The sequence below is a fragment of the Pseudonaja textilis genome, chromosome 1, assembly GCF_049901715.1.
Source record: "Pseudonaja textilis isolate UNSWEBS1 chromosome 1, rPseTex1.2, whole genome shotgun sequence".
Classification (NCBI taxonomy): Eukaryota; Metazoa; Chordata; class Lepidosauria; order Squamata; family Elapidae; genus Pseudonaja; species Pseudonaja textilis.
Window position 1 is genome coordinate 269,328,610 of NC_141990.1, and position 25,054 is coordinate 269,353,663.

The following is a 25,054-nucleotide window of genomic DNA, read 5'->3' on the forward strand; positions in this document are numbered from 1 at the left end:
TTGTAATTCTTATACAGTGCTTTAACCTTCTCTTCTACAATCTTTCTCCATTTTCTCTTTTTACTGACTAACATCCTTTTTATGCCCTTTTATGTGGGTTCCCCCCCCAATTGCTTCCTCTTGGCATTGCAGGATAGCCTTTGTAGTAGAACCCTTATGTTGGGCCTCTTAGAGCTTCTAGATGTGGTGTTTCAATTTCCCCTTTTGGCTCTGCCATATAGTTAACTTCTGGACATGTGACGAGGTTGCCCTTCAAAGTTTGTGGTCTCTGTTTACTGTTTGTCTGGATGTGGTGAACAAAACTTGACTTTTCATGATGACTTTCTTTTTTTCCTATTCATCAAGATAGGCAATAATGCATACTTTAATTATCTAACCATCACATCTGCAGTTCAACTAGGTTCTCTGTTCTTTTGGCCCATATACATAGATACATTACAACAAAACAGTTTTATGTGCCCTGGGCTGGGCTGGGCTTCCTTCTGTGCCATGGCTCGTATACATTCCATTTATGGGTTTCACTGGAAGCTTCTTTGGTAAGTGCAGATAGTCCTTGCCTACCAACTGCCTTTAAGTTACTATAATGCTATAAAAGTAACTTGGTGACCAACCCTCACTTTTACAACTGCCACGATGTCCCAGAGTCACATGATCACTATTTTGAGGCTTTGCAACCAGCATGCAGTTATGACCATGAAAGCGTCTCTCAGCCACATGCTCACAATTTCTGTAGTTTGCAACATTTCGCTTGCGAGAAGCAGAGAGTTAAGAGAGAAGATGGAGGTAAAGTTATACATCATGCCCATGTGATCTTTTTGATGAGTGATTACTGACCAAAGGGGAAGTAAGGTTGTACGCCTAGTTACAGTCACATGATTTTCCGCTTAGTGTCCGCATTGCTTAGCAACTGAGTTGCCGGTCCCAATTGGGAGTCGCTAAGAAAGGATTACCTAAAAATGGGTGAATTAAAACTATTTAATCCTAAATCCCTTTATCTGAAAAGATATACATGATATCTTGCAGGATATACCTGATTATTTTTTTCCTATATTCTATACCATCCTGTTCTGCAGAATAGCTACTATCGTTTTATGCACAATTCCTTACTCTTTTACATGCATTTGTATGTTCCTTGTTACATATTCACTCTATTGTCTATACATACTTGAAATTTTCTTCCATACTTATTACTAGAGCCACATATTTTTTAAATTTTTCCAGTATGACTCTTTCCCTTGAGCTAGTTTACCTTCCTTGAGCAAGTTTACCTATAATCTCTGAATATGAGATTATAATAAACACTGGCAAACGTATGTTGCTATAAACTAGTTCTCATCTTGTCTCTTTTTCATACCTCTTTACACATTACCTTTGGCATGCACACCTGCACTGATTCTCACAGGGCTGGTACTTTAGTCCTTTGGCTAAGTCCCCTAAATAACAAACTGTATCTGGGTCTCTGGGTCTATTCTTCAGTGTCACTTGGTTACACAATGTTTGTGATTGAAATTCTTTGAAGTTCTTGCTTTACCTTCTGCCTGGCGCTAGGCTAATTCAAAAAGTATTATTTTTCCAAAGGGAACCTTTCATAAGCAATCCTCTATTTTCACTTACATAATATTCTTTCTCTGAGACATTTTAGTGAGAACAGCTTTGACAAATAAAACATTTTAGTTGATAAATTGAGGCACCTCTCCTTTGCTTCATATACAACAAAATTTTAAAGCACCTCTCCTAGACAAGGTGATCATTCATTGACCAAGTGAATAGTAAACTGATGTGTTCATACAATTTAATTAACCCTATTTTTAAAATGAAGTTAGAAATACCAGTAGAATGAAAATAGATGCCATCTGCCAGCCCATGTATATTCTCATGTCCTCTCTCCTTTCTAGCCTTTTTATCCCCATTGGGGTGAGGTGAGTCTTTACCTTGGAATATAGTCTAGCAGGTATTTCTTGTCTCCCTTTTCTAGGGTAACTGGTTTGCAATGACCCTAGCCACTGCAAATAAAGCATTTCCTTTCTTTTCTTTCAGGCTTTGTAAGTAAACCGATGACAGTTATAGGCATTCTCGTTTGAGAGTTATGTAGATTATAGTCTTGCAAGTGTTTTATTATGAAATTAGTATTCATTTCTTCTTCCATTCCTATTGTATGTTACCTCAGCCTAGTAGCTTCTAAGCAATGAATTTAAAATGAAAATAGTTCTTACTTTGTAAACACTGTTTTGCTCTCCATCTGAATTGCTATATCTTTTTTAATTTAGATCCCCCCCTCCTTCAGACAACTTGACTGCTGAATTTTCTGAAAATATGCACATTGCATACTGTCAATCTTTTTTTTTCATGTATATCTAAAACCTTTCTCAACGTCTTGGACTTAATCTATATTTGTTAAAAGCACAATAGAGGGTTATTTCCCATTCAACACACACCTAACTGCTTTCTCACTTGCAACATTCCAGGTTTCTTGACTTTTCCCTGCTTCTGTAATTTTTGCCTTGTCAACTCAAACGTAATTCCTTTAGACTTCAACAGTATTCCCTCCTTGAATGGCTAGAAAAAGAATTCTGGTTCTTCCAACTTTTCTATGGCTGAAATCAAAGAACATGTGTTTTGTCTGTGTTTCCCCGCTCAATCAGCAAGCTTGGAGATATGCCAGTGGATTGGGAGAGTCAAGATCTGGAGCATCCTCTGCTTATCCAGTGTGATGCTGTAAGGCTCCTCCTTTACATAGACTAGAGCAGATATCTCCAAACTTGGCAACTTTAAGACTTGTGGACTTCAACTCCCAGAATTCTCCAGCCAGCATAGCTTTCAATTCAATTCTGGGAGTCGAAGTCCACAAGTCTTAGAGTTGCCAAGTTTGGGGACCCCTGGACTAGACCCTCTCCAACTAACACACCCACCAGACAGCAGGGCAGCATTGTGATCAGAAAACTTTGCAGACATTGTGGGGCCAACCAGAATAGCAGGATAGTTTGCCCAGGTAAACTCCGGTCCAACCCAGACCAGTCTAAGACATTTCCATTTAAGGTGCACAATGCAGTCTTGTATCATAGCTACTTTCATGTGTCCCTGGAGAAGTTGCAAAAGGAGGTGCTACACATGGCTGGACATTTTAACTTGGATCTGATTTAGTGAGATTTCTGGTGGCCACAAATTTAGGTCAAGATGTGCTGGTATGGTGTAACTATCCATGCTGTCTGCCACCAAGTTGAAGGTGTTCTGAGAAAACTACTAGTCTCCTGCACCCAAAATTCTGTGTAACAGCCTTTCCATGGATTTTATTACAGATAATTCCCTCACATCTCAAACCCGCCTCCCTAGAAAATCTATTTCCTCACTTTATGCTTTTCAGATTGCTTGCACACAAGCCCTTCCTATAACTTGTTCCTTGATTCCTTGCTGCCAACCTCAGACCCAATTTGTGCTTGACTTCAGCTCCTCAGAAAGACTTGCAGACATAATATTGTAGCATTAATACTAATTTAATGAATAATGCTGTAAATTTTGATTATTATTTTATAAAGGTATTTGTACCCAGATGACACAGTGTTCAGTTGAAGATGGAATTATTATATTAAAAAATAAAAAATAATATTTTTTTAAAAAGAAAGGCTTGCAGACAGACAGACGCATTGTGACTGCACTCTAGTTGCCAAATGCTCCGTGCTTGTCCTGGACCTTGAAACTGACTGGGAAAAAGGCAAAAGTGAATTCCACTTAGCAATCATTTAGACTGTCAGACTGATAAGTGAAGAGGGGATATAGAGTAAATCCTACATTCTTTATTTACTGCCTGTTACCCTGCTGCCCTGCTATGGTCAACAGTTCATGAGTTTCTTAACTGAACCCATATCTCCAACAGAAATGAGGATAGAAATACTGTGCTTGAGAAATTGGTGTAACAAAAGACATTTAATTTCTTAATTTAAAATTCAGGAACCAAAACAATTGATCGATCCAGCTGTTCTTCTACTGCTTCAATCCCTGAACTTCAATTACACATTGCTGCATTGTAAACACTAAATAACGTATTACATAGCTTGAGTCATATAGTGGGTAAATTACATGCTGGTTCTAAAAATGACTTGGGGATCCAGGACAAACAATGCAGATATGATCCACAACATACTGATGAGGCACATCACATTTGAAAAAAGCAACCTTTAAATATATGCACTGCATCCTTCAGAGGTGGTTAACATAACTACTATCTGCTTTCTTCTCAATATATACACATTTTAGACATACCAATAGCACTTAGACTTATACATCACAGTGCTTTACAGCCGTCTCTAAGTGGTTTTCAGAGTCAGCATTTCATTGCCCCTCATAATCTGGGTCCTCATTTTACCAACCCTGGAAGAATGGAAGCTGAGTCAACCTTGAACCAATGAGAATCAAACTGCCAAAATGTTGACAATCGACAGTCAGCAGAATTAGCCTTCAATACTGCATTCAAAGCATTGCACCACCATGGCTCTTCTCACATTTTTATCATCCTATCCATCAGCCCATGCTGATAAAGTTTGACTTCATTACTGGGTATAATGCCACATTATTGGTTCTATGACATGGAAAGATGCAAGATGTTTTGAGTTACATATGCATAAATGACCACTGGTGGCTCAGCGATTAAGACTCTGGGCTTGGCTGGAAAGCTGGCAGCTCAGGTTTGAGACCTGAGCACCACATGATGGGATGAGCTCCCATCCTTACCCTACTTCTGCCAACCTACCAATTCAAAAACATACAAACTGTAAATAGATAAATAGTTATCACTTTGAGGAGAAGGTAACAGTGCTGCGTGATGTCATGTTGACCATATGACCATGGGAAAGTCTTTGGATAGTGCTGGCTTAATGGCCTTGAAACAGAGATTAGCACCTCCCCCTATAATTGGCAACAATTGGCGGAGTAAAATCCACAGGGACTCCTTTACCTTTTATAAATTACCATCAACTCCCATTTTTGTTCCATTATACAAAAGGACTACTCGCAGATCTGCCAAGGCTGCTTTTCATTTAAGAAATAGCTATCAAAGCTTGATACATGTATTTTTTCCCCACCCAAGACTGGTGGTTTCTATCTTGGAGACAAGAATAAATATTTCAAAATGTTACATCATTTTAATTATCCTAGAAAGATAACAGTAAACTACTGATGGCTTGAATGCCATTACATTCATGATTTCTATGCCATTACATTAAGCCTAATATGCTAAACATTAAAAATAAATTAAATAATATGCCGGTTTTATCATATCTAAATTCCAGAGCATATTCCTTCTTTCTAGCAGCATGTTTATTGGAAAAAAAATAATTGTGCCTCTTATTTTCCAAACATATTCTGATAAACTAAACTGTGGGATTTTTAAATGAACATTTCAAGAAAGGCAAACAATGTTGACAGTGAACAGGTCCAACTGTGGTATATCCATGCTGTCCTCACTTTATTTAAAACCAAATTCTGTAATCAACAATAAGCTGGCCATATGCATAATTACTGATGCTTATTTTATTACTTAAATTTTAAAATGAATTATTCTGTAATGCAACGCAGTAGTACTGATTCCTAAACAAGACATATGGCCATATAACAGCAGTTGGTGAAGTGTAAGAAACTGTAATGAAATCTAAGATCTAAATTTATATAGTTGCACCTGGTAATATTACATCCTTAAATGGAAAAGTGTTTTTCTGCATGTGTGATTATGGACAACACTGGTTTCAAAGAACTTCCATTCATTCTAGCAGTCCTATTATCTCTATTATACAAAAACATCCAGGAAGTTAAGATGCAAACTAACACAATTCATAATCTATTTCTTCTGACATTTGGAGTGAGAAGAAATAGCCTTCTGATTTCCATAGTACAGCAGACAGAAGGATGATTTTAGTGCTAGTCCCTCTTTTTTAGATTCCAAATTCAGATTTTCATCCAAGCATTTGCTTTATACAGGATAAAGAAATCACTATTGTGCCAATACAGCATATTCAATTTACACCAAAGGTCTGGAAACATACCAGGACTTCTTCCCGCCAAAACTGATTAAATATTTTCCAACAAAATCCCTTTTTGCCTCACTCACACAGTTAGCATCATACTGTGCAGTTGTTCTAGTTACGCATCCTGTCTCCCACATACTTCCGTACCTACGGTACAATAGCTGTTACTGTTACTATGGCATCAAAACGGCCATCCATAACTTATGCAATCTCCTTACCCCAAATGAAAAGGATTCTCTAATACTAGAAACAAAGTTGGACATAAGATACGGTCTGTTGAAGCTGGTGAAGGTTCCTCAGCCCTAGAACAAGCTTTAAAACTGGGTGAATTTACTATGCTAAATGTAACACAAAATACTAATGTAGAGCTGTGATGCCTTCTACCTCTTTATCTGCCATGGTAATCACACACATTAGACATACATCTGCAGAAAAAAATGCAAGAGAGATTTTCACAATGCACTGAACATAAGACAAGGGAGAAAATCTGTTTGAGTAATGGACTGCTTAAAAATTAAAGCTCTGACCATTTATAAGCACATTTGTCATAAAAATTAGATGCCATACCCAGTAACTCCTCCACCCCCCCATTCATTTGGTTTCTCAATTTATGCAAATTTGCTTTATGCCAAGTTTTTGAGGTACACCAACCTAGCATAAAGCAAATGTTCCCCTTTGTCATTTTTAAGAACTTCAACTCTGTATTTCAGCATAGGGCTAAATATTATCTTACCTTGACAACTGATTTTTTTAAATGGCATCACAACACAGCTGCCCTTTATCAGCAAGCGTAAATGGGTCACTATGTACCCATGTTAGTAGACAGTTGGATCTTTGCCCTCAGTTACAACCGCACCTGCTTGGTGAAGTTTTTCACAGGGGCAACAATGTACAGCAAAGGAATCCCAAAACTTCCTCTGAACAACAAAATGTACCACTTCATAATTTAGAGACTGAATGGAAATAATGCCCTGACCCAAAACTTTCCTTGATTAACTATTCGTTTCTGACTAGGTTCTTTCTTACCTTGTGATATGCCATCACATATAAAGTAGGATTTTTTGTACCTATAAAGTACTTTCAGTTCAGCAACTCATGGGACCAAACCTGTCTTGCAAGATACAATTACCTAGCTAGCCTACAACTATTATGTCCAAGAAAAGGTGTTTGGGGTTTTTTTGTTGGTCTATGGGCAAAAATAAATAAGTAGAAAAATAAAATCTTTTGATGTTCTACTGACATCTGTAAACAAAATAGGCAATTTTCAATGATGTCCCCTACTGAGTTCCTTTTGCCAAATGCTGTTTTCTAAATACTTAACTTAAAAGAATTCACAACTTGTGTTACTTTGAATATTATCGTATTTATAACAACACTTTTAGGCTGCTTAGGATCCTATAGGTATCCTTAAAAAAATAAGTATGTTGAGGAATTGTAACTGGGTGGTTCATTTGCAAAGAAGCCCACATAACTAGAAAAGAAAGTCAAAGCTGTATGGAAGAGTATTCTGAGAGGTTGGGGATAACAGACATGCCAGTTTGCCATCTAAAAAAATGGCAACTCTCCAATGTCCCTTATGGCAGCCATTTTGTGAATAGGCAAAAAACCTTAAGAAGGTCCCTTTGACCCTCTTTTAGCCGAAGTCAATCATTTTCCGAAGAGCTGAATCAGGTAGGACCTTAACTGACTCCTCTGCTATACTGACAAAAAACTAGAAAGGCTTCACAAAAATGGAAACTTTCTAGTCATTCTATGCCCCCTTTGGAGCCACAGAAGGAGTGAAAAGGGCCCCCCCAAAAGGAATGGCAATGCCTTCCAATTCTGGAAACACCAACCAGTTTGTGCCACTTATTTTTTTTTCTTTTTCTCAAAGGTAGGTAGATAGGCAAGTCCTGTCAAGAGTAGAAAAAGAAGTGCAGGCCTCCCAGCCCATTTTGAAATAGCTGGGAGGACTGTAAACTTGCCATTGGATGACTAATTGGGATATCACTGGCTGTGCATGGAATGGAAGAAAGTAACCTGAAGATAATACGGAACATATTTCTTTGTGAGTTCAATTTGACAGTTATTATGTAATATCTATAAAATTGTGGTAAGGATTTAATTCTAACTATAATAAGAATCTATGTATTTATTTATTTATTATCCTGTCTTTATTGTTTTTATTATCCCATCTTTATTGTTTTTACTTTATTGGCAACAAACATATCCACCGCACTTTCCTATTTTCCCTATAACAACAACCCTATGATGTATGGATGGATGGATGGATGCATGTATCCATCCATCCAATATCACACCTTTATTGTTTTTACAAATGACTCATGGCAAGAAACATATCCACCACACCTTCCTACTTTCCCTATAACAACAACCCTATGAGGGTAGCTGGACTGAGACAGAGTGACTGGCCCAGAAACACCCTGCTGACTTTTATGGTTAAAGCAGAAATTGAATTGAACTCAAGGGTTTCCTGCTTTCTAGTTTGCTGCCTTAAGCACTACACCAAACTCTTATAAAAATAATTCAGTATTTTTGCAAAATCAGCTCAGCCGGCATTATTATATATTGTTAATCTGAGGCCTTCAATTAAGCAGAGGCCTACACCAACTTTAGGGCCTAGTTGTCCTCCTCTCACAAACCCTTTCCAGCACCTGAGACAGCCGAACATAATAAATCTTATTGGGAAAGAAATCAAAATGTGGGTTTAGGTTTAATTTACAGTATTATTTAAAAATGGAATACTGTAGTGTATTACTTTTTTGGAAATTATGGAGATGAAATTTTCTTTCCTTTTTTTCTCTCTTTTCTTTTTTATGTTTTCAGTTTATTTACGTTTTGTTACATAAACTTAGTAGTTTTAGTTTAAATGAAATGCCCTTTAGCAATTTTGTTTGCAACTGTTATGAGTTGTATCATCTTTGTTACCATTTATATTGATATAAAAATTCAATAAATTCAAAAAAAAACTTTGGATAACCTTGCAAGGGAAACATTACCACTAAATCTTATCTTGCGTGTCAAAGCATCCTTTGAACTTAAGTACCTCTTCTTTCATGCAAGCCATCTGATTTTCTATGATGCATTAAAATATTTTCTTTTCCAAAGGCAAGGCAGCCCATCTGTCTGTACCTTTGAACAAGCTGATAGGAGCAAATGGTGAGAAAAACCACCCCTATTGCCTGTGCTCTGCCTCAGAGCAACATGCCAGATTTTTTCTTCATCATTTCCTTGCAAGAAAGTTCTGCCAATAACCCAAAACACACATTCTGCAAAAAGGTGTGGCTGAAGTTTTTTGTTACAGATTACAAAACTCTAAAATGCATTCGAGAATATATTATTTTTTTGGCCACAATGCATTTTTTCTTTTATAAGACAGGAACTCAAGGCAAAAAACTACCAAGAGAGAAATATGATTTTTGCACTCTTATACTGTGCAAGAATGCAATATTGTATTGAGCAAATTATTGCTAGAGTTAAAGTCAAAATGACATTTTACCCTAGACTCCTTTAGTTAGTATCTGTTACAGTCTGACCTTGTGTATATAATTTCTGTATTGAAAGACACATGTTCACAAAGTTGATATCATATATGTGTATATAAAGCTATATTACTTTCAATTTTTGTTTAATTCATTGACACTTGTTTCATTTTTGTTTTCAACTAGAAGTCTAAACACATAACGTTTGTTGATTCAGTTTACTAATGAATCAAAAACTCCTTTTTTTTTTGAAGTATTTGATCTTCGTGCAAATCAGGTAAAATACTAAAAATATGCAGAATGCATATAAAGTCACCAATATACAAACCACACAAGAACTATAGCTGTTACCTGATTCTTAGGACATATAGGAACTCTCTCAGTTATGCAGTAATTTATACTTTGACCCGCAAAGACAAATCTCATATTTTAGAGATCTTCAATGCAAAGGCTGAGCATAGAAATGTGGCTGTAACAAACTAACTTATAAATAGTCCTTGACTTATTGGCTACAATTGAGCCTCAAATTTCTGTTGCTAAGTGAAACATTTGTTAAGTGAGTTTTGCCCCATTTTATGACCTTTCTTGCCACAGATGTTAAGTGAATCAATGCAGTTAAATAAGTAGCACGGTTGTTAAGTGAATCTGAATTTCCCATTGACTCTACTTGTGAGGAAGTTGCATAAAGGTGATCACATGACCCCAAGACATCTGTCATAAATATGAGTCAGTTGCCAAGAGTCTGAATTTTGATCACGTGACCATAGGGATGTTACAATGGTCATAAGTGTGAAAAATGGTACTCACTTTTTCAGTGCCATTGTAACTTTAAACAGTCACTAAATGAACTGTTGTAAGTAGAGGACTGTCAGTATTTTATTTTTAAAAAGACTTATGTTTAGGCAAAATCACGATTTTGTATAACATGGCTAGAAGGAACCATTAAAATGAATTATGCATATGTCTGAGAATGATGGAGACTGCTTTTAACCCTTAGTCCTTAAAAACTGTGCTTATTTCTTTCTATTAAAGAAGCAGAAAATTAGACTAAGACAGAAGCTCTCAAACTGTGGGTTGAGACCTCTCAGTGTGGTCATTAGCAACTGGGTTCTCTCTCTCTCTCTTTCTTACTTTTTTTTTTTAAATGATCAGCTTTGCCCAGGCAGAATAAGGCCTTATTTCAAACTGGTTTGTCTTTGCTCCTTACTTTGCCTGCATAAGTCCCAGTGGACACTAATGACACTGCAAAGCCTGAAAAGACTTGTGGTATAGATTAATATTTAATTCTTAGAAGTGTTATACTTTTTGTCTAAACTCAAACTAATGGGGGAAAAACAATTTTCTTCATTTAAGTTACAGAAAATTCATTTATGATTTTAAGGCGTTGCAAAGTTTCAAAGTTGCTAATATAGAAGATTTCAATAATTTAATAGATCCACTACACAGGCCAATGTTAATTGGCTAATAGAAGTATTATGTACTATGTTAAACTGCAGCTAGCTAATTGGTGGCTCAGTGTGGCTATAAACCTGGTCAAAACCTGGTTAACATATAGTTCAGTTAATTGAAGAAGATGCCCTGGATTGAGCCAAATGGAGATGTTTTGCTGATAAGCAGACCCTGCCGTGGCAAGGGAATAATGTTAGGAAGAAAAAGATTGTTCAGTTAATTATGGACTAGCAGTTTGTGCAAATACAACCCTTGCCCCGCCTAGTGAAATATGCTGGACTAAACAGAATCCAAGAATATTATCTACTATTACAAATACTCTGTCCTGTGGTTCAGTAGTAGCATGATAAAAGCAGGTTTCTCTGCATATTGAGCTGTTCCTAATATTAAAAGCTTGGCACAATGAGGCAGCTGCCTCATGGAACTAATTAAAGCATCAAGTATCTACAGAGTGGGTTTTTCTTGTAATATGTTTCACATAATAAATCTGCCCTTATCCTGTCACAGATATGATGCCAGCAAATGGCGCCATCCATACTGACAGTGTACAGGATGCATTAAGGTCACAGATGGGAGGGTTGCCTGGCTTTGTTGCCCTGAGCTCTTAGCAAATGTCAGATATCCATACTTATTTAAATGGCCACCTTAGATGTCACCTATGACCCTGACAAAACGGTGAGTGAAGTATATGAGATTACACTCATGGTGCAAACCACCTACTTGTTGCCTCTTTAAAAGTGAAAGCATCACTTTAAAATTTTAAACTCCTTTAGGCATGAGTTGTCCAAAGAAAAGAGGCTTCCAGAACATATTCATGCTATACAAGGTGCAAGTGGGGAAATGCCCCTCTTTACCCCTTTTTTATTTATTTATTTTGCATTTCAAATGGCAGGTTTTCTTTAAGCCGGTTACAGATTTTACAAAGGAAGAGCAACATTTCAGTCCAAGCCCTCTGCAAGGTACCTTCTGCAAGGTTGCAATCTCTCCAAAATAAGCCTTCAGAAGGCTTACCAGAAGGCTTGCCAGCATTATGTAAAGCACTGCCACATGTCAGTGGGTGTTGGGAGAGCTCCCTGCCAAAGAATCCCCCCCCTCTCTAGTACGAATAAAACACGGAACAGACTACCGAGACTACCGGTATGTTGCAAGCCTGAGTCCCAGTGGGCTTCTCGTTCTCCGTCCGCCGCGAGACCCGGGGAAAACCTGCTTATTCCAAGAACGACGGGCAGGGGAAAAGGGACATTTTCTTACTGCGCTGCAAAGCAGGAAGGGCTGTTTCTGGTTGGCGTTTGCAGCCGCGTCCCACATCTGGAAAGACCGCTTCTCGACCTAAGCTTCCCGCTCTCCCCCTGTCTATTAACGGCAGCAGCAGCAGCAGCACAGAGGTCAGTCTCAGGGAAAGCTTTGTTCTGGGAATAAAGGCCCCAAGATCCTTGCGGAAGATCGCAACTCATCGCCACCCGTTTGATTCCAGTGTTTGTTTGATTCGCTGCGCGTGGAATCCGAGGCGAAATTAACCGCGCGGCCTCTTGTCTAGGGCGAAGCAGCAGTTAGGGAGCTCCAAAGAGGAGCGGCCCGAAACCTGAGCTACTTTTTAAAAAAGGACAACAACAACCGCCAACTCGTGACAAGGGCTTTCTTAACTTTGCACACACACACACACACACACCCCTCCCCATGCCGAGGGTTCAAACGGCCGACGCGGCCGCTCGCTTTTTGCAAAACAACTCCAAGCTGCTCTGCTGTCACTCACTCGGCGCCTGCTCTGCCCTGTTCTATATTTGCATAGTCAAACGTAAACCAACCCCCACCCCTCTCTCTCTCCTCGTAAACTTTCTCCTGCAACTTGCTCTGCTCGGAAGGGAGCAGGAGGGAGCGGAAAGGAGTAAAAGGAGAAGTCCGGACTAAGCTACCTGCTGCAGGAGTCCAAGGGAACCGAAGAGCGGCCGGACAACCCAAATCCAAGCGCGGAAAGGACGAGCTCACCTCAGCAGTCCAGACGGGTGGCAAAGACGCCGCCGCCGTCGTCAACCAGCCAAACCAAGGCAGCGCCAACTTCGCCCCTTGCGGTAGGATTCTGGGAAGGCGTCACTTCCTAGAAGTGGTAGATTCCGAAACCAGCTTTTTGGCAAGTCGGTGCCACCTCCTCGCGGTGCCCCGGTTCCTCTGTCTCGACCGGTCGCGTGAGAAGGTGCAGGGCGTATGAAGATGGTGGGCGGTGATTATCGGGAAAAGGAAGGACCTTTTCGTATCGATAGTAGCTCTTGGGAGTCCTTTAAGCCGAGTTCGGCATGCCTGGCTGAAGCGCCTTTTTCATCTTGAACGACGAGTCCAGCTTTGCGTCAGTCCTGCTATAACTTGACGCTGGCAAGCGCCCCGGTCGAGCCGAGTTCCTTGGCACGTGAGACGGACAGTCCTGCAAGCACTGTCCTCCCTCCTTTCAGTTTTGATCAAGATTATTCCTTTAAAACGATTGCTGCCTTTCTGCAATTCAAATCCGGCTGAGTCATTTACTGCCTGCTGCCTAATGCCTTCTTCCTCAACTTGACCGCTCTCTAGGAGTGTTGGAAGTATCATAGCCAGAAATTTAGGGGAGATCTAGACCCAGCACCTGGAAGGTGCCAGGTTGGGGAAGTTTGGTCTAATGTTAGACCCCCCCACCTGATGTCACTTCTGTAAATGAGATTTCCTGTGCTTTAATTTGTTTTTGTGCTGTGTGTTCAGGTCAGGATCCTGTATCCTTGCAGGCAAAGAAACAGAGAGAATGTAGATGAAGTGCATATATTAGCCTAATGTGCTGTGCAAATCAGTCATATAAGGTTATGGCTTGTCTGTTGTGTGAACCAAGAACATTTGGATGAGCTGATCGTGTGTTGTGTGACTATAGCCAAGTAATTCTGCCTACTATTCTGTATCTTTCCTATCCGTTTTCAAAATGAGGGAGCCAGAATGACTATCAACAACAACTTGAACATGTACTTTTATCCTTTCTCTGGGTGTATTCATACAACAACTCTTCTGGGTTGTGCGCCAGTTACACCCGTTCCTGGACCAATAATCCCTACTCACAATCACTAATGCCTTAGTCACTTCCCATCTTGACTATTGTAATGTGCTGCACGTGCGGCTGCCCTTGAAAAGCATCTGGAGGCTCCAGTTGGTGCAAAATGCAGCAGCCCGCACGGTTTTGTGAAGAGCCCGGTGTGCACATGTACCACCTCTCCTGTGGGAGCTGCACTGGCTGCCAATTTGTTTCCAGGTGCAATTCAAGGTGCTGGTTGTCACCTTTAAAGCCCTTCATGGCTTGGGATGAAGCTATCTGAGGGACCGTCTCTTGCCAGTCACATCTACCCGACCCATCAGAATGGGGAGGCAGGGAATGTTGTGGGTCCCATCTCTGAGGAAGATATACCTGGTGGGACCCAGAAGAAGGGCCTTCTCCATGGTGGCTCCCTCCCTCTAGAACATCATTCCCCCAGAGATTAGATTGGCCCTCACTGATTCTCTTCCGGAAGGCGTTGAAGACCTAATTCTGCCAACGGGCCTGGGGAACCCACAGCGGGATGGAGCCCATTAAATGGCTCATGTAATCTGTGTCACGGGGGGATTTTACTATATTAATTTATTTGATTTTACAAGTTTTACTGTTTTATGTTGTGATTTTATATGTTGTAAGCCGCCTTGAACCACCATGGCGAATAGGCGGCAATACAAATCTAATAAATAAATTAAAAAAAACCCTTACTTAACTGAAACATTGTTTCTAGAATTAACAATGGGTTCACACATTACATCATATAGTTTGTGTAACTGGTTTGTTTAATAACAATTGATTAGGTTCATGAAATCCTCACGTCCAACCAATCACTTTGTCATTGCTAATACGACACACATAGTTGTGGTAAACATGTATGTCCTGGGCAATTTCTTTAGTACCTTGGCAGTTGAGTTTTCCCCTCCCTGAGCAGATCTAGAACATTGTCCCAGCTGCTAATGCTTCTTGCAGATCTCCTGGCATCTATTTGCCTGCTGCCTTGTGTGAACCAAGCTCCCTTTCCAAAGTAGTGGATGTGAATAGCAGAGGAGGATATGACTTCTTATCCATAGAAAGGGTCAGGAATAGGGCAATTGCTGTCCATAGCAGTGAGCCCAAAGGATTAGGATACAATAATAGCATGTTGTGAGCTTAAGCCATCACTTTGTGCAGCATGCTATCATTTTGTGTGTAAGAGAATGCTGGAACATGTCATAATTGAGCTGTGTCCATTAGCTGTTTCCCAATAGAGCTTCTAAGTTGGCATAGTTCGCTTCTTCGTCTCTGTTCAGTGCCATTTTCTGGATTGGGTTAGTCTCAGTGGAATAACAGGTGACAGCTGTTCCATCTACATAGCAAGAGCAAAACTTTTTCCCAGCCCCCAGAGATGTCATTGGAGTATAGAGTTCCTTTCTAATCGAAAATAGGAATATTGTATACTCTTCTGCAGCTGTAGAAATGACTAGATGCTTTACTATGATAAAATGCATTGTTCTGGTATATTTTACACATGAAAAAGTCAATAAAAAAGGAAGATAGAATACGAAATAGCTGGACAGCACGCTAGCTTGGAAGAACAGAAGCTTATAAAAATATATATTGTAAAACTTTTTTTCCCAATATGGTAATCTGGCACTAAATCAGTGTTTCTCAACTGTGGCAACTTTAAGATATGTAGACTGGCTTGGAAATCCTGGGAGTTGAAGTCCACACATCTTAAAGTTGCCCAGGTTGAGAAACACTGCTCTATATTACTTGGTCTTAGTGTCAGACAATGAAGATAAATGATCACGACTATCAAATTAGCTTGCCTGTGGCCAAAACTGAATAGCAAAAGACTACAAGCGGAATTATTGCCTTTGTGTTCAGCACAGTACAGTAATCATGTACTCTGAACAGAATTCATGAGTCTACAGTGCAATTCTATCCATGTTGAATTAAAAGCTATCCTCATCAGATTTTATTCCTAAATTAATACGAAGGATCATTGCCTTAAAGAACCCGATATTGTATTTGTATCTTTTTCATGGTTGGTCTTCTGAAAGCTTAAGCTGTTTTAGAGGAGAATGAATTGTGCCTAATATATTGTGTCAATGTTTGTCTTATTTGATATTAGGCTTTTTATGACATTTCATGTTTTCAAGATACAAATTCCTGGGAATTGTTTTTGGCAAGGATAAATAAATCAGTAGTATTGAGCTGTGATCACTTCCATTCCATTGATGGTGAAACAGTCAAACTAATACAATTTCAGCAGGCAAGGTTTAAAATGCATGCATGCATTTTAAAAATGTTGACCCTAGTCATACTTCTTTTGAGGTAAGCCTTCTATAATGGGAATCCTGCTGTCCCAACCAATCTTCAGCATAATGCCTCTTTGCCTGTATCATGAACAGCATGTGAAAGAGCAGCTCTGCTGAGCTCTTAAGTCACAAGCAATACAGACATCCAAGTAGGCTTCACTGGGCAAGACAGGAGTTAAAAATAAACAATTTACATGTTTTGATCAGAAGTTTGAAAGCATAACAAATGCTAATAAAATCTAGCTTTATCTAACTCTGAAAATCCTACTTCCCTAAAAATAGCAACAACATCTACGTGAAGAACTTTGTGAAAATAATCACTACTTGGCCACAAGGAAAGCACCACACGCATAGATTAATACGCAGACACATATACCTACTGAAATGTTGATATTTTATTTAAGCATAAGAACAGGCAAGAGAAGGTTTAGTTACTTACTATCAATCATGCTGGCGACATGGACTCTTGCAGAGCTCTTTAGCTGTTGGCTTTTCATTCCTTACATTTGTTCTTCTCACAACCCATATTGCGTTTTTCCCTCCCTTTCATTGCTGCAGCTGTTGTTGCTATGCTGTCTATACTGTTGCTATGATTTGCAAGACTTCTGCATTTCCTAAATCATAGTTGTCTCTGAGGAACAGTAATACCATTCATCCCCCTTGCAGTCTCCTATCTCCAGTTTCTTAATAAATGAGACCAGTTTAATAATAAGGGATAGTTTCTAGGAATTAATATTGGCTGTAGGAGTTTACCATTTTTAGCAGGGGCAGGAATCAGGATGAGTTTGGTAACACCTTTCCGGCCAATACATTGTGTTTAAAAAATGTAAGCTATACTCACAACATTGTATACCTTAATGTGTTGGGAATGGTATTACCAGACTCCTTCTGATTTAAGGCTACAATAGACTAACACAGCTGTTCTCCTACAATGTCTATTATAGGGGGAAATTATCCTAAATTAAAACAACTCATTCCTAAAGAAGAACAAATTAATTGATTGACTAGGTACCATCAAGTCAGTGTGGATTCTTTCCCAATATGTAGATAGATTTTCTCCAGGAGCATCATTCCCCAACCTGGCTGTTCAAGATTTCCAGAAGTGCTGTAATTGAGTCAATCTGCCTTGAGGTTGGTTATCCTGTTCTCTTTTCCGGCGTTATGAAATTCTCTAAAGAATTATGCCCTCACATGATACACCCAGAGTATGATAATTAAAGAAGAATCTACAAGGTTTTGTGATAATTTGGAATGAAAATTAAAATACCTGTAAGCTAAGACCCGTTGGACTTAATTAATATTTTATGGGAAACCACAAGGAACTCAGGGCTGTAGATCAGGCTGCTGAAAATCGTTCCAAAGATTCCTGAAGAAGGCAATGACAAGTGACAAGAAAGCTGCTCAAATTATGTCTATACAGACTTAATATAGCTGTATATGGACAAAAGTTAGCCAGCAGCACTCTTTATCTATAATGTGCTATATTGTTGCTTGTCAGCCCTTCAAAGGAGACCAGGCTAGGAAACTAAAGTTATGAATGCTAATGCCAGTTTTACTGTAAGGTTACAAGAAGAGAATTTTGAAAATCTAAAGATGCTTTCTTCCCTCCCTTTATTTTTAAGATAACTAGAAAGGGGTCAGATTTGAGACACTTTTCTCAAATTGCATTTCTGTTCAGACTCAAATTTCTTTTCTCAAACCAGTGTCTTGGATACAGCTCTTCTTTTGTTCCTCAAAGTCATTCCTACTACCCATTACACTGCTACGGCCCACTTACAGTGATTAAGTGACCTGCCGGTATGCTTTTTTCTGTTCCTGAGTTCATGTGACACGTTCACCTGTAAATTAATTGCATGGATTTGGTTGGCCTAACACAGGGGTATCAAACTCATGGCCCATGGGCTGGATGCATCAAACACTGGCCATGCCCATGCCTGGTTTAGTGAAGGGGGAAAAAGTCATAATATATAATGTGATGGCGTGGGGACGAGGCAAATTTGACACCCCTGGCCTAACACATAGAGTAAAATATAATCAGCTGCTTTATAGATTACATTAAACCTGACTGAACAGTTAACCAGAGAAGAAGGTGGAATATTTATTCAGAACTAGTATATTTGCTTGGAATAGTTTTCATTTACATCCTGTCTTTCAGGTCAACATTAACATGCAAGACAGCTTAAATATACACAGTCATATCTATTCTCAAATAAACATACTGACTCATTTTAAAAAGTTGATTATGTGGCACCAAATGACAGATTTTGAAAGCTTGCATTTTATTTTATTATTATTTTATTTTTGAGTCTGCCAAATAATTATGGCATTTCTATAAAACATATACTGGATTTTTCCCCCTCTTCTGGCCAGCACAATTTACATGGCATGTCTGAATAATAAATTGACCATATTCAAAACAAAGTCCAGTTGCCCCCTGAAAAAGTACCTTTGGGACAGCCATGCCTGGATGGCTGAGAATCTCTACAGACTTTTACCTATACAATTTGGGATAAACACCCTTGGAAAGGTGTGGGAGTAGGAATGGATTTCCAGAGAAAAAAATTGCAGACTACAGGAACCAGAAGCACTATTCAGGTGATCCTGAGGACACAGATAAACTTCCTAAGTGCTTGAAAGACCCTCTAAAAAGGATGCAAAAGGCTAACTTTCCATTCCCCACTATCCTGTCAGAGCTGAAGGAGCTTGGATCAGAAGCGAAATATCTTCAAAGAAAAAACAAGAAAGTCCAATTGCCTTCTGAAAAAGCACCTTTGGGCAACCATATTCACCATTTAAGAAAATAATCCATCATTACACTTTTGTTCTGATCCAAAACCCTTTTCCAATAAAACACAAACCAAAGGGAACAGAAACCTTTTAATTATTCTTAGGAACCCCCGGTTAAAAAGCTGCTGCAAACTAATTAACTTTGATAAGCACAAGCCTTGCCAAAACTGCGCAAGGCTTCCAAGAATAACAGATAAGAAATATTTTACAACACAAGTGTCTTCAAATACCAACTTAAGATACTGCAATATCCACAAGGCTGAGTTTCAAAATGTCTTTGCTTCCTATAAAGAATGTTCACTTCACAGCTGGCTTTTATCTTCTTGAAGGAGGAGCCATTACCTTGCAGCCTTACTCTCAAGTCGCCCATGCTGATGCAGCTGCTCTTTTCCTGTGAACAGCTGTGCACGCACACACACTTGGCACAGGCTCCTTGGGAACCTCCTTAGCGCTGCTGCCAATCCCCACAATCTCTGAAGGCAGCAGTCCACTCCCTAATGGTCCTGGGCCCTCATTTGAGTCCTCACTCTCCTCAAGCATCCGCACCTGCTGCCAGCTAACCACAACAACTTTTCTATTCTGCAGAACATTTTAAAATCAGCACGAATTTCAGGTTAAAGAGCACGTAGTTGGAGGTGCCCCTATTTTCTTTTTTTTCACACAGCAGCAGCCAATTTTATTGGATGCTGAATCTCAATAAATCAGTTTTTTCATCCTTGGCAACTTAAAAGATGCATGGATTTCAGCTTTCAGAATTTCCCAGCCAGCAATCTAGATCTGATCTAATTTAATGGGTCTTAACTGCATGTGATAAGACTGTGATGGCGAACCTATTGCATGCGTGCCACAGGTGGCATGTAGAGCCATTTGTGCTGGCACACAAGCCACAGGCAAATTTACCTCACTGCGCATGCGCGCACCTCACAACTAATCTTTGCCCGGTTTGAGCCTTTTTCAGCCTCCCAGAGGCTTGAGGAAAGCCTTTGCAGGCCGAAAAATAGGCCCATTTCATCATTTCCTGTATTTCCGGAAATATCAGAAGTGATGAAACAGGCCCATTTTTTGGCCTGCAAAGGCTGCAGAAGTTTTCCTCAGGCCTCTGTGAGGCTGAAAAAGGCCTCAAATGGGCCAAAAATCAGCTGGGAGTCACAGTGCATGTAAGAGGGTGGCGGGGATTGCGCACGCATGTACAGGGGGCGGGGGGCCTTCAGGGTTCTGGCATGCATGCATGCAAGTGCTCGCACAATTTTTGGCACAGGAACCCAAAAAGATTAGCCACCACTATGATAAGATTTCAACTTTAAAAAAGCTTCAATAAAAAAAATAACCATGAACTATAGCAGAAGACTGCAGTACTGGACTTACATATCCAGGACCCTTTCTTTCCAATAAATGTGTGTACAGGTAGTCCTTGACTTACGACCACAATGGAACCCATATTCCTGTTGTTAAGCAAGACAGATGTTAAGTGAATTTTGCCTCATTTTGCAACCTTTCTTCTCGCAGTTGTTAAATGAATCACTGCAGTTATGTTACTAACACAGTTGTTAAGTGAAATTGGATTCCTTATTGACCGTGTCTGTCAGAAGATTGCAAAAGGTAATCCCAGGACATTGCAACCGTCATAAATATGAGTCAGCGTCCAAATTTTGATCACGTTACTATGGAGATGCTGCAATAGTCGTAAATGTGAAAAACAGTCATAACTCACATTTTTCAATGCCATTGTAATTTCAAAATGTCACTAAAGGAACTACTAACTGTAAAACTAAGCTAAAATGCCTTTTTTTCCATTGCCCTTTTAAGTGGCTTTGAGTAGTCTTTCATTTCCCTTTTAAGAGGAGGCTTGGCCAGACAGACAGAAGCCCTTTGAGCTTTCTTTCTTTCTTTCTTTTTTTGCTCTTGTGACTTCTTCTCTGATCCAGAATCATATGTGGTTGGAGACTCAGATCTTGGGTGAGTAAATCTGGGTTTTGTCCAGATGAAAAAGTTAGATAAGGAGCGAAACCCTTTGAATCTGCTTCAGAGCACAGACTTCTGAATAGCTCAGTGTTCCTTTATATTTCACAGTGCATTGATTGCTAATGGATTATGCACTTACATAAAATTTCTTTGTGCCAGTTGTACTGTAATGTGTCCTAATGTGTACCCTCCCTATTCACCCCCAAATCCCATAACTGTCTAATAGGTGTGAACAGTATGAATTACATTGCCCACTGTGCCCAATGATTTACTCTATAATGACCAGAAAAATGTCCAAGTCCTCAAAAGAAGAGAAACTAGTAGACTTAAAGTGAAACGAGGCGAACTTCAGCCCAGCAAGAAGGAGAAAGCCTGTATAAGAGTAACATTTGTAGGAATGCGTAGGGAGTTACCTACTGTGCTTTTTTAAAAGAGGAAACTTTGTAATGGTTAAGATGGGATGTGTCTTGTGTACTGAAATGCTACATTCAGAAGGTTGTGTATAGGGATTATATGACCAAACTATGCATAAAGTTTCTGAATAACATCTGTCGCTAGGATCCAGTAACATACGCATCACACCCCAGCACTATGCTCCAACTCTCCAGAACTTAAGTGGAAAGTTTTCACCAGAAAATAAACACCATTTGTTTTCTGAAATTTTCTAAACTCGAGGGCTTTTTTTTTTTTTGCTCGCTTGCTTTCAGCATTAAAGAGTTGTGATCCGTAAATATATATGTAACTGTGTTATCTTAAGTCTCTACAGAAACATGTTTGATGATGTAGTTTTTCATGTTGATTCAGAATATAAGAACAATCACATCCGTAAACACGAGTGCTCTTGTTTTTAATCAAGATTTTTAAAAACACTAATAAAAGATAGTACAAGATAGAAAATGAAAAAATTAAAAAAAATAAAAAAGCAAATAAAATCCCCCTTTAAGCAAGTAACTTCCTACCCTCGTCACAAGTATCAATTTCATAATCTATCTATGGAGATTCTCAGTCATCCAGGTGATGATTATCCCAAAGGTTCTTTTTTTTCAACAGGCAACTGGACTTTCTTGTTTTTCTTTGAAGACATTTCGCTTTTCATCTAAGAAGCTTCTTCAGCTCTGACCAGATGGTGGGGAATGGAAGGATTTAAATTTCTTGTAGACAGCTGATTATTTGCATTCTCAATTTAAAGAGCCATTGAGGCCACCTAGAGGTTTATGTGTATCCTCAGGGTCACCTGAGTAGTGCAAATGGGTATGGAGTCTTCTTGAAATTGCTGAAGGAACTTGTAGACTGGAGATAAATGATATTTATCTCTCTCCCTCTGTTGAGAGAGGGCTGTTCAATTTTGACATAGATGGACAAAGAAAAACAAAAAAGTCCAGTTGAAAAAAAGCACATTTGGGACAATTTCTTAGTCTCTTCACCCCTTTTAGTTAACAAATATAAAACTTTTCATTCCACAACTCATCTCTTAGTAATAAATCAAATAAGTAATATATTCTCGTTATCCAATTGTCAACAAAAAGTCAAAATAGAGCTCTAATATATTAACATAATATAAAAACTAGACTTTCTGCATCTCGACCTCTAGCTATAGGCAAAAACCCATTTAAAAGGCATAAAAAGATCCCAATCTTCTGCTATAAATAAACCAAAGCAGATTTAACATTTTGATATCCTTTCCTCCTTAAAAAAGGTACATAGTCCATTCCAAATACCAACCATTCTATAAATAACTGCTCCAAATGGGAATGTATTCCTTTGAAATAAAAAAAAAAACAGTATAGATGTTTTTGGTGAGTTTGATATTGTGTTCTGTGTTTTCTGAAGACACTAATCAGCCTTTTACCTGATCTCTACCACAAAATGATAGGGAAATTGCAATCATATGCATGCTTATGATAGTATCCACCATTGGCTTTCAACATAAAATGCATCAGATTTTAGGTTTATGTTGATACAAATGTTGTTATTAAAACCTTTTCTAGATCAACAAAGGAACGTTGAAAATAAATTGTGCAAAGGGACTCAGGACTCCATTATTGATTATTAGGATAGAAAATTGAACAGAATGGGACAATATTTGGTGTAAACTGTTGGAAGATACCACAGTTTTAAAGATAGACCAGGTCAGGTCAGGGGCTGCAGAGAAAAAAAATCAGCAAAATTTATCTTGTTTGTCTCATTTGGTAATTCATGAAAAAACCCACCATGCATTGTATGAATTCAATCACACTCTGAAACTGATTGCTCTATCTGAATTGAAAAGTGAAGTTCAGTTCTCAAAAATGAACTAAAAAGAACTGTGAACATTTAGGAAATCATTTTGTATGGTAAATGATGTATAAGTTATTTGCTGAAGTTTCTTGTTCCCTGTCAAAAACTTAAATTGTTATCCAGTATTGTCATGAAATTCTCGGTATGATAGAACTCACGGCATATTTGATGTACGCTTTTATCCAGTATGTTCCCCACATCATGTACCTTTGATTTTTCTGACCCATATGTAGAACTTTTCATTTCTGCTTGCTAAAATTCATCTTACTGCGTGTTGTTCCAACATATCTGGAAGGATCAGCTTATGGAAATATGATATGCAACTTTGACAGTGTCTGCTAAATTTATTTCCATACAGAGTTATCCAGATTAAAATGCTTTCGAAAACTGAGGCAGTTTAGGATGGACTTCCATTGCAAAACAATCTGCAGGACAATTTGGCAAAAAGCTAATATAGATTGTATTTTTAGCATGAACCTTTGCTTGTCAAGTTCCTAGTGAGGCATTTTAGCACTTCTAACTATTTCTCCCTTCTACATTTTGTGCTTTGCCAATCTGTTCTCTACCTTCTGTATCAGTGAATTTGTTTCCTTTCCACAAAGCACATTCTAAAGACTGTGAAGAAACAAACTCTTCTGCTGTGCACTATTTCCTGAGAAATGCTCCAAGCCATGCTTTATTGTTTGTATTTTTATGGATGGGTGGTGCATATGCTCTCCTCATACACCCATTCCTCTATCTTCACCTCATTATAACCCAAGGGACACATTTGCTGGAAATAGACCTCCTCAAAATAGAATAAATGTGAATAGGAGAATAAAAGGAAAACTAGGAGAATAAATGTGTGGCAAAATTTACATTGTATTTGATTTATATTTAAATGTATATTATTGTTTCCATTCCCAAATTTATTTTTGTTTCTTCCAGGTATGTTGAAAATAAAATTGGTTGAGCAGTTTAGGAGTGGCCATGGTGCCATACTCAAAGCCTTCAGAAAATACACAGAGCTCTTAGTTATACAGATCTATTGTAAAACCCAAACCATATCCTTGTGTTTAACCATTTGTTAGATTTTTAAACTGCTTACTGGCAATTTCTCTCTAGGTGGTGTTAAACATTGTCCTTTTTTTAAACAGGGAATCTGATTTTCATCTGTGCCAGATATTTGCTGGAGGGCTGATGATCATTCAGAGAGTGATATTGCATTCACGCCCTGGTATGTTTCTACTTGTTGGAAAACATATTTGAGTTTTGGTCTTTGTAGAACATTTTAAATGGGAATTAAAAAGAAATCCAAGAGGGCAATTTCTCATGTGCAAATCCAAAGCTTAATGCAAGTCTTCAACAAGACATTCTTAGCATACATTTTCTAATTACAGATGCGTTGGTGAGAATTTTTCAGTTTGTGTAAGAGAAAAAATGTATAAAATAACCTAAATAAGATTACTGCTGTTTTTGGAGTATGAAATGTGGAGAATTCTGTAAACAATTTTGCAGGTTTTATGTATTCATGATTTCTAACAGTAAGCAATATTTACTGTGAATAGTGTATTCTTAAAGTTATTGTATTTGTGAATTTCCTTCTGGCCTCTTGTTAATTTATATTTTACTTGAGATTTATAAAGCAGCTGCCCATTCTTGCACCAAAATTGATGGTATTTCTTTCCAGTTTTCTTTACATTAAAATTGATGTGCGTCACAAACTACTTTGTTAGGAATGAGGATTTTTAGACGCATACGTCATGT

The 25,054-nt window shown here is 38.6% G+C and overlaps 2 protein-coding genes across 5 annotated transcripts in view; one reads left to right on the plus strand and one right to left on the minus strand.

Annotated features, from left to right (window-relative positions):
- Positions 1-13,011, minus strand: part of MIDEAS (mitotic deacetylase associated SANT domain protein) — a 75,954-nt gene extending 62,943 nt beyond the window's left edge. The window contains exon 1 of one of the 2 annotated variants that reach the window (XM_087921762.1): positions 12,932-13,011. The gene's annotated coding sequence lies outside the window, so the exon portion shown is untranslated. Of the gene's footprint in view, positions 1-12,858 lie in introns of both variants that reach the window. The other variant, XM_026709351.2, reaches the window with a different exon arrangement.
- Positions 12,757-25,054, plus strand: part of PTGR2 (prostaglandin reductase 2) — a 29,115-nt gene continuing 16,817 nt past the window's right edge. For 2 of the 3 annotated variants that reach the window (XM_087921765.1, XM_026709362.2), the window contains exons 1-2: positions 20,901-21,025; positions 24,445-24,524. In XM_087921765.1, the coding sequence (XP_087777891.1) occupies positions 24,488-24,524 (37 nt within the window). In that variant the 5' untranslated portion in view covers positions 20,901-21,025; positions 24,445-24,487. Of the gene's footprint in view, positions 13,015-20,900; positions 21,026-24,444; positions 24,525-25,054 lie in introns of those variants that run through there. The other variant, XM_026709371.2, reaches the window with a different exon arrangement.